This window comes from Anolis carolinensis, chromosome 2, assembly GCF_035594765.1.
Source record: "Anolis carolinensis isolate JA03-04 chromosome 2, rAnoCar3.1.pri, whole genome shotgun sequence".
Lineage (NCBI taxonomy): Eukaryota > Metazoa > Chordata > Lepidosauria > Squamata > Dactyloidae > Anolis > Anolis carolinensis.
Genome location: NC_085842.1, coordinates 129,463,744 through 129,476,304, shown reverse-complemented (window position 1 = coordinate 129,476,304; position 12,561 = coordinate 129,463,744). Strand labels below are relative to the sequence as shown.

The window sequence follows — 12,561 nt, the reverse complement described above, 5'->3', positions numbered from 1 at the left end:
TTGCATCAATGTCATAAATAAAGGAATGGGTGTATGGAAGAGATGTTTATCACAGGGCTAAATGGATGCATCGTGTTAGAATGTTGGAAAACAAAGACTGAATAAATTAATGAACAATTAGAAATTTAATTATGAATATTAATAAGGCATTCACTAAGTGACGTCTGTTAGCTTCACACATTTAGGCATGTCTGTTAGTACAAGTTTTAAAAGTGAATGGTTTCCAGTTATAGATGTTACTGCCTGTTTCGCTCTTTCAAGTGTCAAGTGTCAATTCACAAGTTTATAAAGTTTCCATATAGAACAAATATCTTCTTCCCAGAAAAAACACCTGTTAAAATGCCAGCTCCAGAAAGTTCCTTTTTAGCCCCGAATCCAGGGAGAAAAACAACTCAATTTTCTCCTCCTTTTCAACAAAATACAAAGACAAAAACCAACAGCTAAGGCGTTCTCTTCCACTTGTAAAGGAATCACAAATTCCTGACCTTTCTCTTCTATTTCCTCTTAGCCCCTTTGTTCTTGACCTGTTTCCCTTTACTCAATTGTCAGCATTGGGAAAGAGGAGAGCAGTGAGTGGACTCTTGCCCTTCCCAGTATTTTTAGGGCTCTCAGCTCATAAAAAATTGTTGCCACCTTTTCTCAATTTGATGTTACTTGGCCACATACGCCCTGTGAAGTGTTGACGGATATTGAGCGCTAGTGTAGTGTAGTGGTTTTGGTGTTGGAGTAGATGTCTGGAGACCGGAGTTAAAGTCACTGTTCAGCCATGATGACCTTGGGCAAATCACATACTCTCAGCCTCAGAGGAAAACAAAAACAATCCTCCCTCTGAACATGTTTTGCCAAGGAAACCTCATGATAGAGTTACCTCATGGCCTCCATAAGTTGGAAATGACTTGAAAGCACACAGCAATGGCAAACAGGCATAATCCAGAAAGCTGAATCGTTGTATCTTAATTAATAGACCAATGCATTACTCAACTTCAGGATACGTAAATTATACATTAAAATTGGATTTTTTAACCTAAAGAATTCTGAGCAGGACCCTAAACCAAAAGCAGAGCCTCTACAGGTTTACCTGTGTTTTAGCGCAACAGGCAATGAACATTTCCAAAATTGGTAACAGTGTGATCCCTTTATTTGAGCTATCAGAAGGACACAAGAATATGCATAAGCACTGGAGATCTCCAGTTCTCTTCATAATTAAAAAGGGTGGAAGGGAGAAAAATAAAACTGGCTTGATCTTGAGGTTCTGGTGTCTTCTGTATGGTATCCTGAAATGCAATGAGCACAGAAGGGTCAATAAATTTTCAAAGGAGGCTCTAGTATAGTGGTTCTCAACCTGTGAGTCCCCGGATGTTTTGGCTTCAACTCCCAGAAATCCTAACAGCTGGTAAATTGACTGGGATTTCTGGGAGTTGTAGGCCAAAACACCTGGAGACCCACAGGTTGAGAACCACTGCTCTCGTAAAAGATGGCAGATGCATTAACTCATAAGCAGGCTGGGAGCAAGGAAGGTGATACAGTTTGGTTTCTGGAAATATAAAATCCAGCTGTAAACACAGATCTGTGCTCTTATTGTGAATAGAACCACACGGGCTCCTTTATCAGTGAAAAATGGAAGAGAAAAACAATGACATTGAATTCATACTCTTCTTTTCTAGTGATGTTTACTCTGACAGAAGTGACCTTCCACAATGAGAGCCATGCTCGATTCCAGACATTAAAGCCTTGGTGGGATGTCCTGATGGATTACTTAGTACTTGCAATGCTGATGGTTTCTCTTCTCTCTGGGACTCTACTCATCTCTGTTGACCAAGTGACATGTCTGCCTTTGAGCAACAAGGTAAACAGCACAACAGTTATCCCCAAGTCCAAAGTTATAAATCCTGCCATTAATGAAAAATTTCTTGCTTCAGACAGTGGCCATCCAGTGAAACTTGACTACCAGCAATATTTGTTTATCAGCCACATCTGTTATCAAAAGGCTTTGCCCTGGTTTTCAAAATATTTCCCTTACCTTGCACTTGTGAACTCAATGCTTTTAATGGCTAGTAGCAACTTCTGGTTCAGGTACCCTAAGACTTCATCAAAGATCGAACACTTCTTGTCTATCCTCATGAAATGCTTCGAGTCACCTTGGACCGCCAAGGCTCTCTCTGAGATGGCCTGCCAGCATGTCATAGGCCGACCCAAAACCCCTGCTGCAGGAGGGTGCCAAAACCAACTGATATCACCTTCATCTTCTCCTATTCTTGAATGGAAGGACAAAGAGCAAGGCTGGGCACTCTTTGAGAAGATCTGCAGATTCAGGGCACACGCCGAGAGTGCCAGCTTGATTTACACAGTCTACATGGGACAAACAATCTTCAAAGTTGCAAAGGTCCTTACTATGCTAGGCTACACCTATAGTTGTGTAGGATCCATTGCCTTTAAACACATTTGCTGGTTAGACACAGAGAACCTCATTGGATACTCTACCTTTCTTTGTACTCATAGTTTGGCTTCCATTTTGCAGAAACTGATGGCTACTTATTTGTTCTTGGTGTTCCTCTATGGGCTTGTTGGGACATACCCCCTCTTATGGTTGGTACGGCAGTCGCTGCTCAAGTATTCTTTTAAGCAAATGCAAGAAGGCAGCCGCTTAATTGACATCCCAGAAGTATACAATGATTTTGCTTTCCTGCTGCACATGGCTGACCAGTGTGATAAACTATACTCATGGCGCTTTGCCATCTTCCTTTCAGCCATGAGTGGGAGCTGCCCTTCAAATACAGGCCTTGACCATGGTTTGGGTATTGAAGACTGGAGTGGACATAATTTTCTTACCTTACTCACCAACACACAAGCACTTCCCAAATCAGAGCTTGGTAAAGTTCTTTTATGGGACAACAGTTCCCAGAATCTCCCCACACCCACCAGTGTCTGGCAGAGGAGGTTGAAGACTTGCTGTCTAAAGGAATAACTCTTCTAAGCTCTTAAATAAATCAACTGCAAGGGGGATCTGGGGACTTGCTGTCCAAAAAGTAACATTTTCCAGGCTACTGAATGAGCACTATAAACTTTTCACTAAACCTATCATTTCCAATATCATAAAGGACAACACACCAAGACAACTCAACTCTGTTGAAAAGAGACAAAGAGACAAGACGATCCAGATCTGTCTGGTTCTAAGCTTTCTTTCCCCCCCAGTCAGGGTAATTTGTTGTTAGTGCTATGTTTCTGTAAATTCTTAGGACACAATAGGCAAGTGAAAGATATATGAAGGACCTAAATGGGAAAAACAGAAATTTCAGATAATAAGGAATGCCACAAAAACACTGCAGCAGACTAGCAGTTATTAAGGAAATTGGAAAAGAAGAAGCTTACCAATTGACTAGTAGTGTGGTATAATGTAATATGGCCACTTAAATGATATTAACTTTCTGTGATGGAAAAAAAACCAAGGAATATTTTACAGGAATATAAAAAGTCAGTTATACTAATGGGAAAGTCTATTGCCACTAAAGAAAGAAAAAGCACTGTTATTACACAGGAGCTCAATGCTGCTGTTGTAGCTAGCATAACATATTAGTATAGTATTTTCAGCTGTCACCAGAATATTCTGATTAAATCCAGGAGAAGATTAACTGTAGCTAAGGCCTCACGGATGCTACTTCTAGAAGAGGGATGACTGCAGAAGGGTTGAAGACCTATCTTAGGAAAGTAATGAAGTAAAATAAAATTGATATAATGAAGTAAAGTAAAATTCATGTATAAGTTGCTGCCACTTTTCTGCCTGGACATTCAAAAAAGCGATAAGATGTACGACGTTGAAGGAACTAGAGGGGGCTGTTGCTTTTTAAAAGGTTTTTTGGGGTAGACTAAGCTCTTGCCTTTTGCCACTTTACTCAGAAAAGGGGATATAGAGTATATAGAGTAACTCTTCCCACGGTATATAGAGGATATAGAGTAACTCTTCCCTTCAATTTTCGGTGATGTGAGGATTATGTAAGGGCTGTGCATTTTCTCCTGACTTCATTTCTATGGAGCTTGTTCTCCATATATCTGCAGGTAGACATATATGACAAAAATGCAGACGTCTGTCTCAGGATAAGTATTACAGCAGATGTTGAGTGTATTTACCTAAAAGTGGATAAATGGCCTGCATGACAACCATGGGTCTGTCCCAAGTGGTGTCTTGCCCTACCCATGCTGCTGGGCCTTTTATTCTAGATCCTCACCCTTCCTGGCTGATCAAACAAGCCACTGACAGAGTGGGTGAAGGGGGTGGCCAATGCTTCCTTAGAACAATGTAAATATAGGTCTCACAACTTGCCCAAAGGAGGCAGTTGTGAGACCTATATTTAAAAAGCCATCCCTGAACACCTCTAGAATCATGGAATCATAGAATCATAGAGTTGGAAGAGACCTCACGGGCCATCCAGTCAAACCCTCTGCCAAGAAGCAGGAAAATTGCATTCAAAGCACCCCTGACAGATGGCCATCCAGCCTCTGTTTAAAAGCCTCCAATGTAACTGCTGGGAGAGGTCATCCAGAGTTTTGGAGTACGGTGCCACCTATATGTGGATGACACCCAACTCTACTACTCATTTCCACCTAATGCCAAGGAAGCTGCCCTGACTCTAAACGAGTGCCTGTCATCAGGAATGGACTGGATGAGGGAAAACAAATTGAAACTTAGTCCAGACAAGGCAGAGGTGCTCCTAGTCAGTTGGAAGGCAGACCAGGGAATAGGGATCCATCCTGTGCTGGATGGGGTTGCATTCCTCCTGAAAATACAGGTCTGCAGTTTGGGGTCCTCCTGGACTGAGCACTGAAACAGGAGGCTCAGGTGTCAGTGGTGGGACTGCCTCTGAAGTGTTCGGAAACTCTAGCTGGTCCACAAAGAAATCCTAACAGCTGGTAAACTGACAGGGATTTCTGGGAGTTGTAGGCCAAAAACATCCGGGGAGCCCAGGCTGAAAACCACTGCCCTAGACGGTTCAGGTCCAGGCTATTTGACAGACCAAATCCCCTTGTACGAACCTGCCCGGGTCTTGAGATCTTCAAAAGAGGCCCTTCTCTTGGTCCTACCTCCATCTCAAGCATGGTTGGTGGAGATGAGTGAGCGGGCCTTCCTTCTCGGTGGCTGCCCCTCGACTCTGGAATTATCTTCTTCCCAGGGAAGCCAGAATGGTTCCCTCCCTGCTGTCCTTCCGGCAGCAAGCTAAAACCTTTTTATTCAGGCAGGCTCTTAAAGATGAAGATTTTTAAGATCAAGTCAGGGGGATGCTATGGTTTTATATGTTTTTATGGATTTAATCTGAATTGTTTTTAATACTAATGAATACTGTTTTAATATTTGTATATTTTAAATTGTATTGTAATGCTTTTAATGTTAACCGCTTTGAGTCTCCTTATGGAGAGAAAAAGCAGAATACAAATAAACATAATAATAATAATAATAATAATAATAATAATAATAATAATAATAATAATTTTGTGATCCCTCATGTCACCAGCTCCTAAGAGACTATAATTAAAGCTTGGTGGCAATTCTTTATCCTGGTGCATTATTTCATAGCATGGCTTTCCTGTGTATTTGTCCTATTAAAAGTCCAGTCTTCCCCTTTTAAAGATGTGAGACAGAGATTCAAAGCAACTAACAAAGATCTGGTTCTCTGGGTTTCCAAACTGGGACTCTTTAATCATTGCATTACAAAAAATATTTACTGAGGCACCTATACGTATCCTATGTACCTCACAATGACAGCATATAAAGCAGCTTTCTAAAATGCCACAGACTGTGATCCTCAGTGACACTTCATAAAGTAAAAAATGGTACCAAGTTAGGTTGCTGTGAATTTTCCGGGCTGTATAGCCATGTACCAGAAGCATTCTCTCCTGATGTTTTGTCCACATCTATGGCAGGCATCTTCAGAGGTTGTAAGGTATATGGGAAAACCAAGAAAGGAAGGTTTATATATCTGTGGAAGGTCCAGGGTGGAAGAAAGAACTCTTGTTTGTTTGAAGAAAGTGTGAATGTTTCACCTTGATTAGCACTGAATGGCCTTGTAGTTTCTAGCCTGGTTGCTTCCTGCCTGGGGGAATCCTTTGTTGGGAGATGCTAACTGGCCCTGATTGTTTCTTGTCTGGAATTCCCCTGTCTTCTGAATGTTGTTCTTTATTTACTGTCCTGATTTTAGAGTTTTTAAAATACTGGTATTTTGTTCATTTTCATGGCTTCCTTCTTTTTGTTGAAATTGTCCATGCTTGTGGATTTCAATGGCTTCTCTGCGAAGTCTGACATGGTGATTTTTGGAGTGGTCCAGCATTTCTGGATTATCAAATAATATGCTGTGTCCAGGTTGGTCCATCAAGTGCTCTGCTGTGGCTGATTTCTCTGGCTGAAGTAGTCTGCAGTGCCTTTCATGTTCCTTGATTCATGTTTGGGTGCTGTGTTTGATGGTCCTTATGTAGACTTGTCCACAGGGCCAGTTAACACCTCCCAACAAAGGACTCCCCCAGGCAGGAAGCAGCTAGGCTTTGAAGCTGCAAGGCCATTCAATGCTAATCAAGGTGGCCAATTGGAACATTCACACTTTCCTCAAGCAGACAAGAGTTCTTTCTCCTACCCTGGACTTTCCAGATATATAAACCCCATTTGACTAGTTTCCAACATACCTCACAACCTTTGAGGATGACTGCCATAGATGCAAGTGAAACGTCAGGAAGGAATGCTTCTGGAACATGGCCACACAGCCTGGGAAACTCACAGCAACCCAGTGCTACTGGCCATGAAAGCCTTCGACAACACAAGTTGTTTGTTCCTCATTTTTATTTCCTGCCTTCCTATTTGATTCATCAATTGGGATCTGGAACAAATTTGTGTAGAATTGGAAGTACAGGTGTGCTATCTTTCAGGATTACAAGCAAGAGACACATACCCAGGATATTCCATTCTGACTTCCTGGTTTTAATTTCCAGTTGACATGCTACATTATTTTGCTCTTGTCATTTGATTTCAAAAATACACTGGCAAATGTTGAGATTCCCAAGTGAGCGGATACACCACTTCCTGCATCACCATTTTGGTGACAAAGCCTTCTCCTCAACTTGGGTATCAGAGACAGCATTGTTGTCGACCGCGTTTCTAGGGGATCGGGCCCCTTAAGGAGAGAGCCGATCCGGTCCTGAGAGAACGGACCTTGGCGGAGCCAATAGGAGAATATGAGCCGCAATACAACCTGAAGCCGAAATGAAGAAGGTCTGCCAAAGTTGAAGGAAAATCCGCCAAGGAGTCTTTATTGAGCGATTCAGCTGAAAAGGACACTAGTAGCGATCATTCAGTCTACTAGCGTATCATACATTCAAAATAAAGCCATATTTATACAATGTTTCGGTCTGACAGCCCCTTGAATTTCCCGCCCCGCTCCCCCGCCCATCTGATCGCGGATAGGCTAGAAGGTTGAACGAGGCGGGCTTTCGTTTCCCGCCTTGCTCTGCTGGCCCAATGGAGAGCCGCTTTTTTGTCCCCACTCGGGCCAATCAGAGAGGAGAAGGCGGGAGTTATTGAAACAATGAAATGACTGAGCAGGAAGGATCGGATTAGTTCTTGTCCGGCCGAATTCTAAAGGGATTAATGACAGTCATCAGGGGTTCCTGTCATGTACACTGATTTCAGATATGCCTTGAGGTGTCAAGGGGGGGGGAGTAAGGATGGGTGGCAATGGGCTCAGCAGGGCGTCTTCCTGAGACGTCCTGGTTTTCCCTTTGGAGGAGATATGACAATGTTTGCCTTGAGGGCGAATCACCTTTTATTCGGCGACTCAAGTCCTATATTGTCCATTCAATCTGATTCTGATTAGGTTATGTGGCAGCGGATTAACCTTTTGTTTTGGGGAAGGTAAACCTGGGTCATAGAAGCTGGGGTTCATGTTGGGGTCAAAATATTTCCCATTTGATTTCATGAATTGACAATTATATGAAATAAAATGAAAAATAAAATAAAGTTGGAGCGTAAACCCAGCTGGGAAAAACACATATTTTCCGGGGATCCCAAAGAGTACAAATACATATAGGCAGATGGATAGAGTTCAAGGAAGTAAGGGAGAATCCATAGAGGTGGGTTACATTGCATAAAGGGGAATCATGGATGATATAAACAATTGAAAACATTTGATAAGAACGAGGTTTACAACATCTGGGGAACCCAATATGGAAAGTCATAGAAGTGGAGTTCTAGCAGCATGATTTCACAATTCATGAAGTTAGCCCAACGATTAGAAATTCATACAACAGTGGGTCATGAGGGTGTCCAGGTACATACATGGGGAAAAGAGTTCATCTGTTGGTGGAAGGAATTCGTAGAGATGGCATGGGGAAGAGGCACATGTGGGTTGCAGTCTTTGGAAGTATAAGATTTCATAAGTTCAGGGGTAGGTCTGGGGAAGAGTGTTCTTCTCCTTCATAAAATTATGAAGGTATGAATGAAACGTGGAGGGGCACCCGTCCAGGCACCCTCCTGGCAGCTGTAGAGAGGGTGAGGGTCCTTGGAGAACTATGTCTCCCCAGTGGGAGAGCGATCCCCCATCCCCAGTTCACAGAAAGGGGGTCAGGGATCTCCTAAAACCATTCCGCGGGTCGCGGGGAGAGGAAAGTCCGGGATAAGGCAGCAGCCTGGCTTGAAAGGAGCAGTCGGTCCCGTTTGACAGTCAGCTGATGAGGTGCCGAAAACTGGACCGATTTCGGTTCCGTTGGTGGTCTTCGAGTCAGGAGCCTTAGAAAGGGTTAGGACTAAAAGAGGAGCGTTCTAGGGGTAATTTTGATAAAGATATGAGCCAATTTGTATCGTCCGCCGTATTAATCTATGGCGGAGAAGCCTCAGCCGGAGTTAAAGGGACGGGTTAGTGTGAGAGAGAGAGAGAGAGATTTCATGCAAAGGAAGGAGTCAGAGAAAGACACAAAATAACCAGATAGAGAGTGTTACTGTTAAAATAAATGCTACTTTTATTGGGGGATTTGTTACATAGTTCAGGGAAGGGGAAAGTGAAGAAAAAAAAGATCTTTTAATAATAGTCTGCTGCGGTCCCGCTCCGTTCCTTTGGTGATGGATCTGCGGAACTCTCCGCTGCGGGTTCAAATTAATTTGAAAGCCGGGGTTTCGGTCATCAGCATTGTGTTGCCTCTCCTACCAAAAATGTTTGTTAGAATCAGGCAAGAAGGTCCTACTTCTGCTCCAAGCTCCTGCAACCTTATATTGCCTATGTTTTCCCAGAATCTTGGGAATTAATAATAATAATAATAATAATAAATCTTTATTTCTATCCCACTTTTTTCCCTCACAAAACATGGATAAAATAAAAACAATAAAAGTAACAAAATAGTTCATTATTGCTCTTCGGCAGGGGCGGGTGTATATGAGTGATAGTCTTATCACTCCAGATTAGTTTCCTTCACCAAAGGCCTGTCTGAACAGGAAAGTTTTTAGTTGGGTTTTTAGCTTTACAAAAAGTGCTGGTGCTTCATCAAATCACAAATCCAATGATTCCATACAACTGAGGCACGGCCGTTAAATGGTATCAACCCGCATTACTTCTACAGTATAGATGTACCCTATGTCTGAAAGGGAGACTGCTTTCTCTGCGACTTTCTTCCAGACGTGCTGCTCCTGTCCCCATGAAAGTGGGAAAGCGCATGCGCGGCAGATGTCCAACACGTACCCTAGTAGAGCGATGTCGAGGTTCGAGCCCAGCGCATGCGCAGGAGGAAAAGCTGCCAGGCAAAACAAGCGCCGGGCAAAGCCAGGCTTGCGAAGGAGGAGGGGATTACGGCGGCCGGGTTGGTTCAGGCGGCGCCTGCGTAGTTCGGTGTTTGTGTATTCTGGCTGCGCGGTGGCGGCGTCGGCTCCGGGGGAGGGGGAGGGGGAAGATGGCGGCGTCCTCGCTGGAGCAGAAACTGTCCCGCCTGGAAGCCAAGCTGAAGCAAGAGAACAGGGAGGCTCGGAGGCGCATCGACCTCAACTTGGAGATCAGTCCGGCTCGGGCTCGGCCTAGTAAGGGAGGGCCTGAGGGGGGAGGGGAAGGGAGAGGAAGGGCCCTGTGTCGGGTGGGACGGGGCGGCGCGGAGGAGGGCGGCTGGATGGGCTGGGCCGGAGGGGAGGCCTTCCCTGGGAAGGCGAGGGGCGGACGGGCTGGCGGCCTGGCGGCCTGGTCTCGCTTAAGCAGGGGCTTGGGCTGGGCTGGGGGTGCAGGAGGACTGAGGGAGAAAGTTGGGCAGAGGGAAGAAAGAGAGCAATATGGGGATCTTTGTGGCGAGGGAGACTACCATAGCCGACAGGGCCGGCGTGGGGCCAGAGAGCCACATGCCTGGACTGGCCCGTGTCTTTCAGGTGAGGGATTGGGGGAAGGAAGGGAAAAGTCAGGAGCAAAAGGGGTCGGCCACAGAAAATGAGTGTGTGGCTAGAGAAAAAGATAAAGAGATTATCTTGAACCAGTGTGTTTTGTGATGGGGCAGGAGTTGTGGATGTTGGCGATCTACAGGAAAGGAGATTCCACCGAACATCAGGAAGAACTTCCTCACTGTGAAAGCTGTGCGGCAGTGGAACTCTCCCCCGGAGTGTGGTGGAGGCTCCTTCTTTGGAGGCTTTTAAAGAGAGGCTGGATGGCCATCTGTCGGAGGTGCTTTGAATGAGATTTTCCTGCTTCTTGCAGGGGGTTGGACTGGATAACCCGTGAGGTCTCTTCCAACTCTACGATTCTATGATTCTATGAACTGAAATGCTTTTTTCTTTAAAGATGTCGGGATCCCCTTAGTTCAGTGTCGGGATCACAACAAGTAGCAGCAATGAAAGGTTAATTCGTGATGTCAGTGTTGTTTTAGACCAGACATGGGCAAACTTGGGCCCTCCAGGTGTTTTGGATTTCAACTCCCACAATTCCTAACAGCCTCAGGCCCTTTGCTTTCCCCCCTCAGCCGCAAGGAAAAGGCCTGAGGCTGTTAGTAACTGTGGGAGTTGAAGTCCAAAACACTTGGAGGGCCAAAGTTTGCCCATGCCTGTTTCAGACATTTACACAAATGTTAGTAACAACATGCGTGTTTACAGTGGACTCTACAGAAAGTACTTCAACTGTATTTCATAAGAAAAGAAAATCAGACTGTTTACCAAGACTTGAAAATGCAGATTTATTATCAGTCAATGTTTTATTTATTTTTATACCTATTTTATATACCTGTATAGCCGGGGTTGTATAAAACTTTCAAAGGCAAAAAGAGGTTGCAAGTGGGAAACGTTTAAGAAGCCCTGGAGTAGTGAAACAAATTACTTGGGAGAACTGTATTTGGGATCCTTTAAATCACAACACTGAAATCAGGGGAAGGAGGGGGTGGGTGGATTGAAAGTTTGGCGCGGAGAAATGTCTACAAGTGAAGTTCAGTTCAGAATTGTGCTGTCTTATTTGTCTGATATCTTTGTATGGATGAAAGCTTACAGATGTTTGGGAACAATGAACTAAGTTCTAACTTAAGAATTAGAACGGTTTTGCGTATACGTGTTAGTCAGTGTTCCCCTGATTTCTCATACCTACAGTACAGGCCTTTTTGCTAAGCTGAAATTAAAGAGACTCTGCTTCACTGCATCCTGTATTCAGTTCTGAAAACAATGGTACAGCACTGTCCTTGAAGAACAGACTAGTAGTTAATATTGTGTCTTGGAGCAAGGTGCTCTCTCTTGTGAGGACTTTTCTGGACTACAGTGGTAATTTTGTGATCTGCATGCAGTAGACAGATGTAGAATAAGTTAAGAGCAGGAGAAGTTGGCATGTACCCTGTTTCCCTGAAAATAAGACATCCCCGAAAAATAAGACCTAGTAGAAGTTTTGCTGAATTGCTAAATATAAGGCCTCCCCCGAAAGTAAGACCTAGCAAAGTTTTTGTTTTGGAAGCATACCCAGCGCCTGCCAAACAGAACACCAGAGCATGCAGGATTGGTAAATGTACATACCAGTTGTACATGGAAATAATGGTAGTAACAAGAAATTCTTGATAGGATTCACAGTTTGTCTGGTTATCCTGGTTTGTGATGACAACTACTGTACAGTATATAATAAATGTTCATTTTTTTGTTCAACAATAAATGTGAATTCTTCTTTATGGAAAAATAAGACATCCCCTGAAAATAAAGACCTAGCACATCTTTGGGAGCAAAAATTAGTATAAGACACTGTCTTATTTTCAGGGAAACACGGTAGTTCCTACAATGGGCCAACTACATTCCTGTGGGAAGCCCTTAGTCAGGATGTAAATGTAGTATTGCTGTCACACTTATATTCTGCAGCAACTGGGCTTGAAATACATACTTACTTTAATATTAGAAGTAATTTGTAGCCTCCAAAATGTCTGTTTAGTGATAACCTTATCTTCCATGAATTTACCTAATTCTTGTTTATATATTTTCACATTTATAGTAATTGCAGCATATTGTGGTAGCAGATTCCCCAATTTAAATATTTGGCATGTGAATAAGTGTTTTGTCCTGTTTGTTTTGAATTGCCTACAGTTTGGTTTGCTTGAATAACCCAG

General features: G+C 43.5%; 1 protein-coding gene across 2 annotated transcripts in view; it reads left to right on the top strand.

The window, feature by feature from the left end:
* The first annotated feature begins 9,783 nt into the window (after positions 1-9,783).
* map2k7 (mitogen-activated protein kinase kinase 7) overlaps positions 9,784-12,561 on the top strand; it is a 45,594-nt gene continuing 42,816 nt past the window's right edge. The window contains exon 1 of one of the 2 annotated variants that reach the window (XM_003217305.4): positions 9,784-10,036. In XM_003217305.4, coding sequence (XP_003217353.3) covers positions 9,913-10,036 — 124 coding nt within the window. In that variant the 5' untranslated portion in view covers positions 9,784-9,912. The remainder of the gene's footprint in view (positions 10,037-12,561) is intronic. The other variant, XM_008104621.3, reaches the window with a different exon arrangement.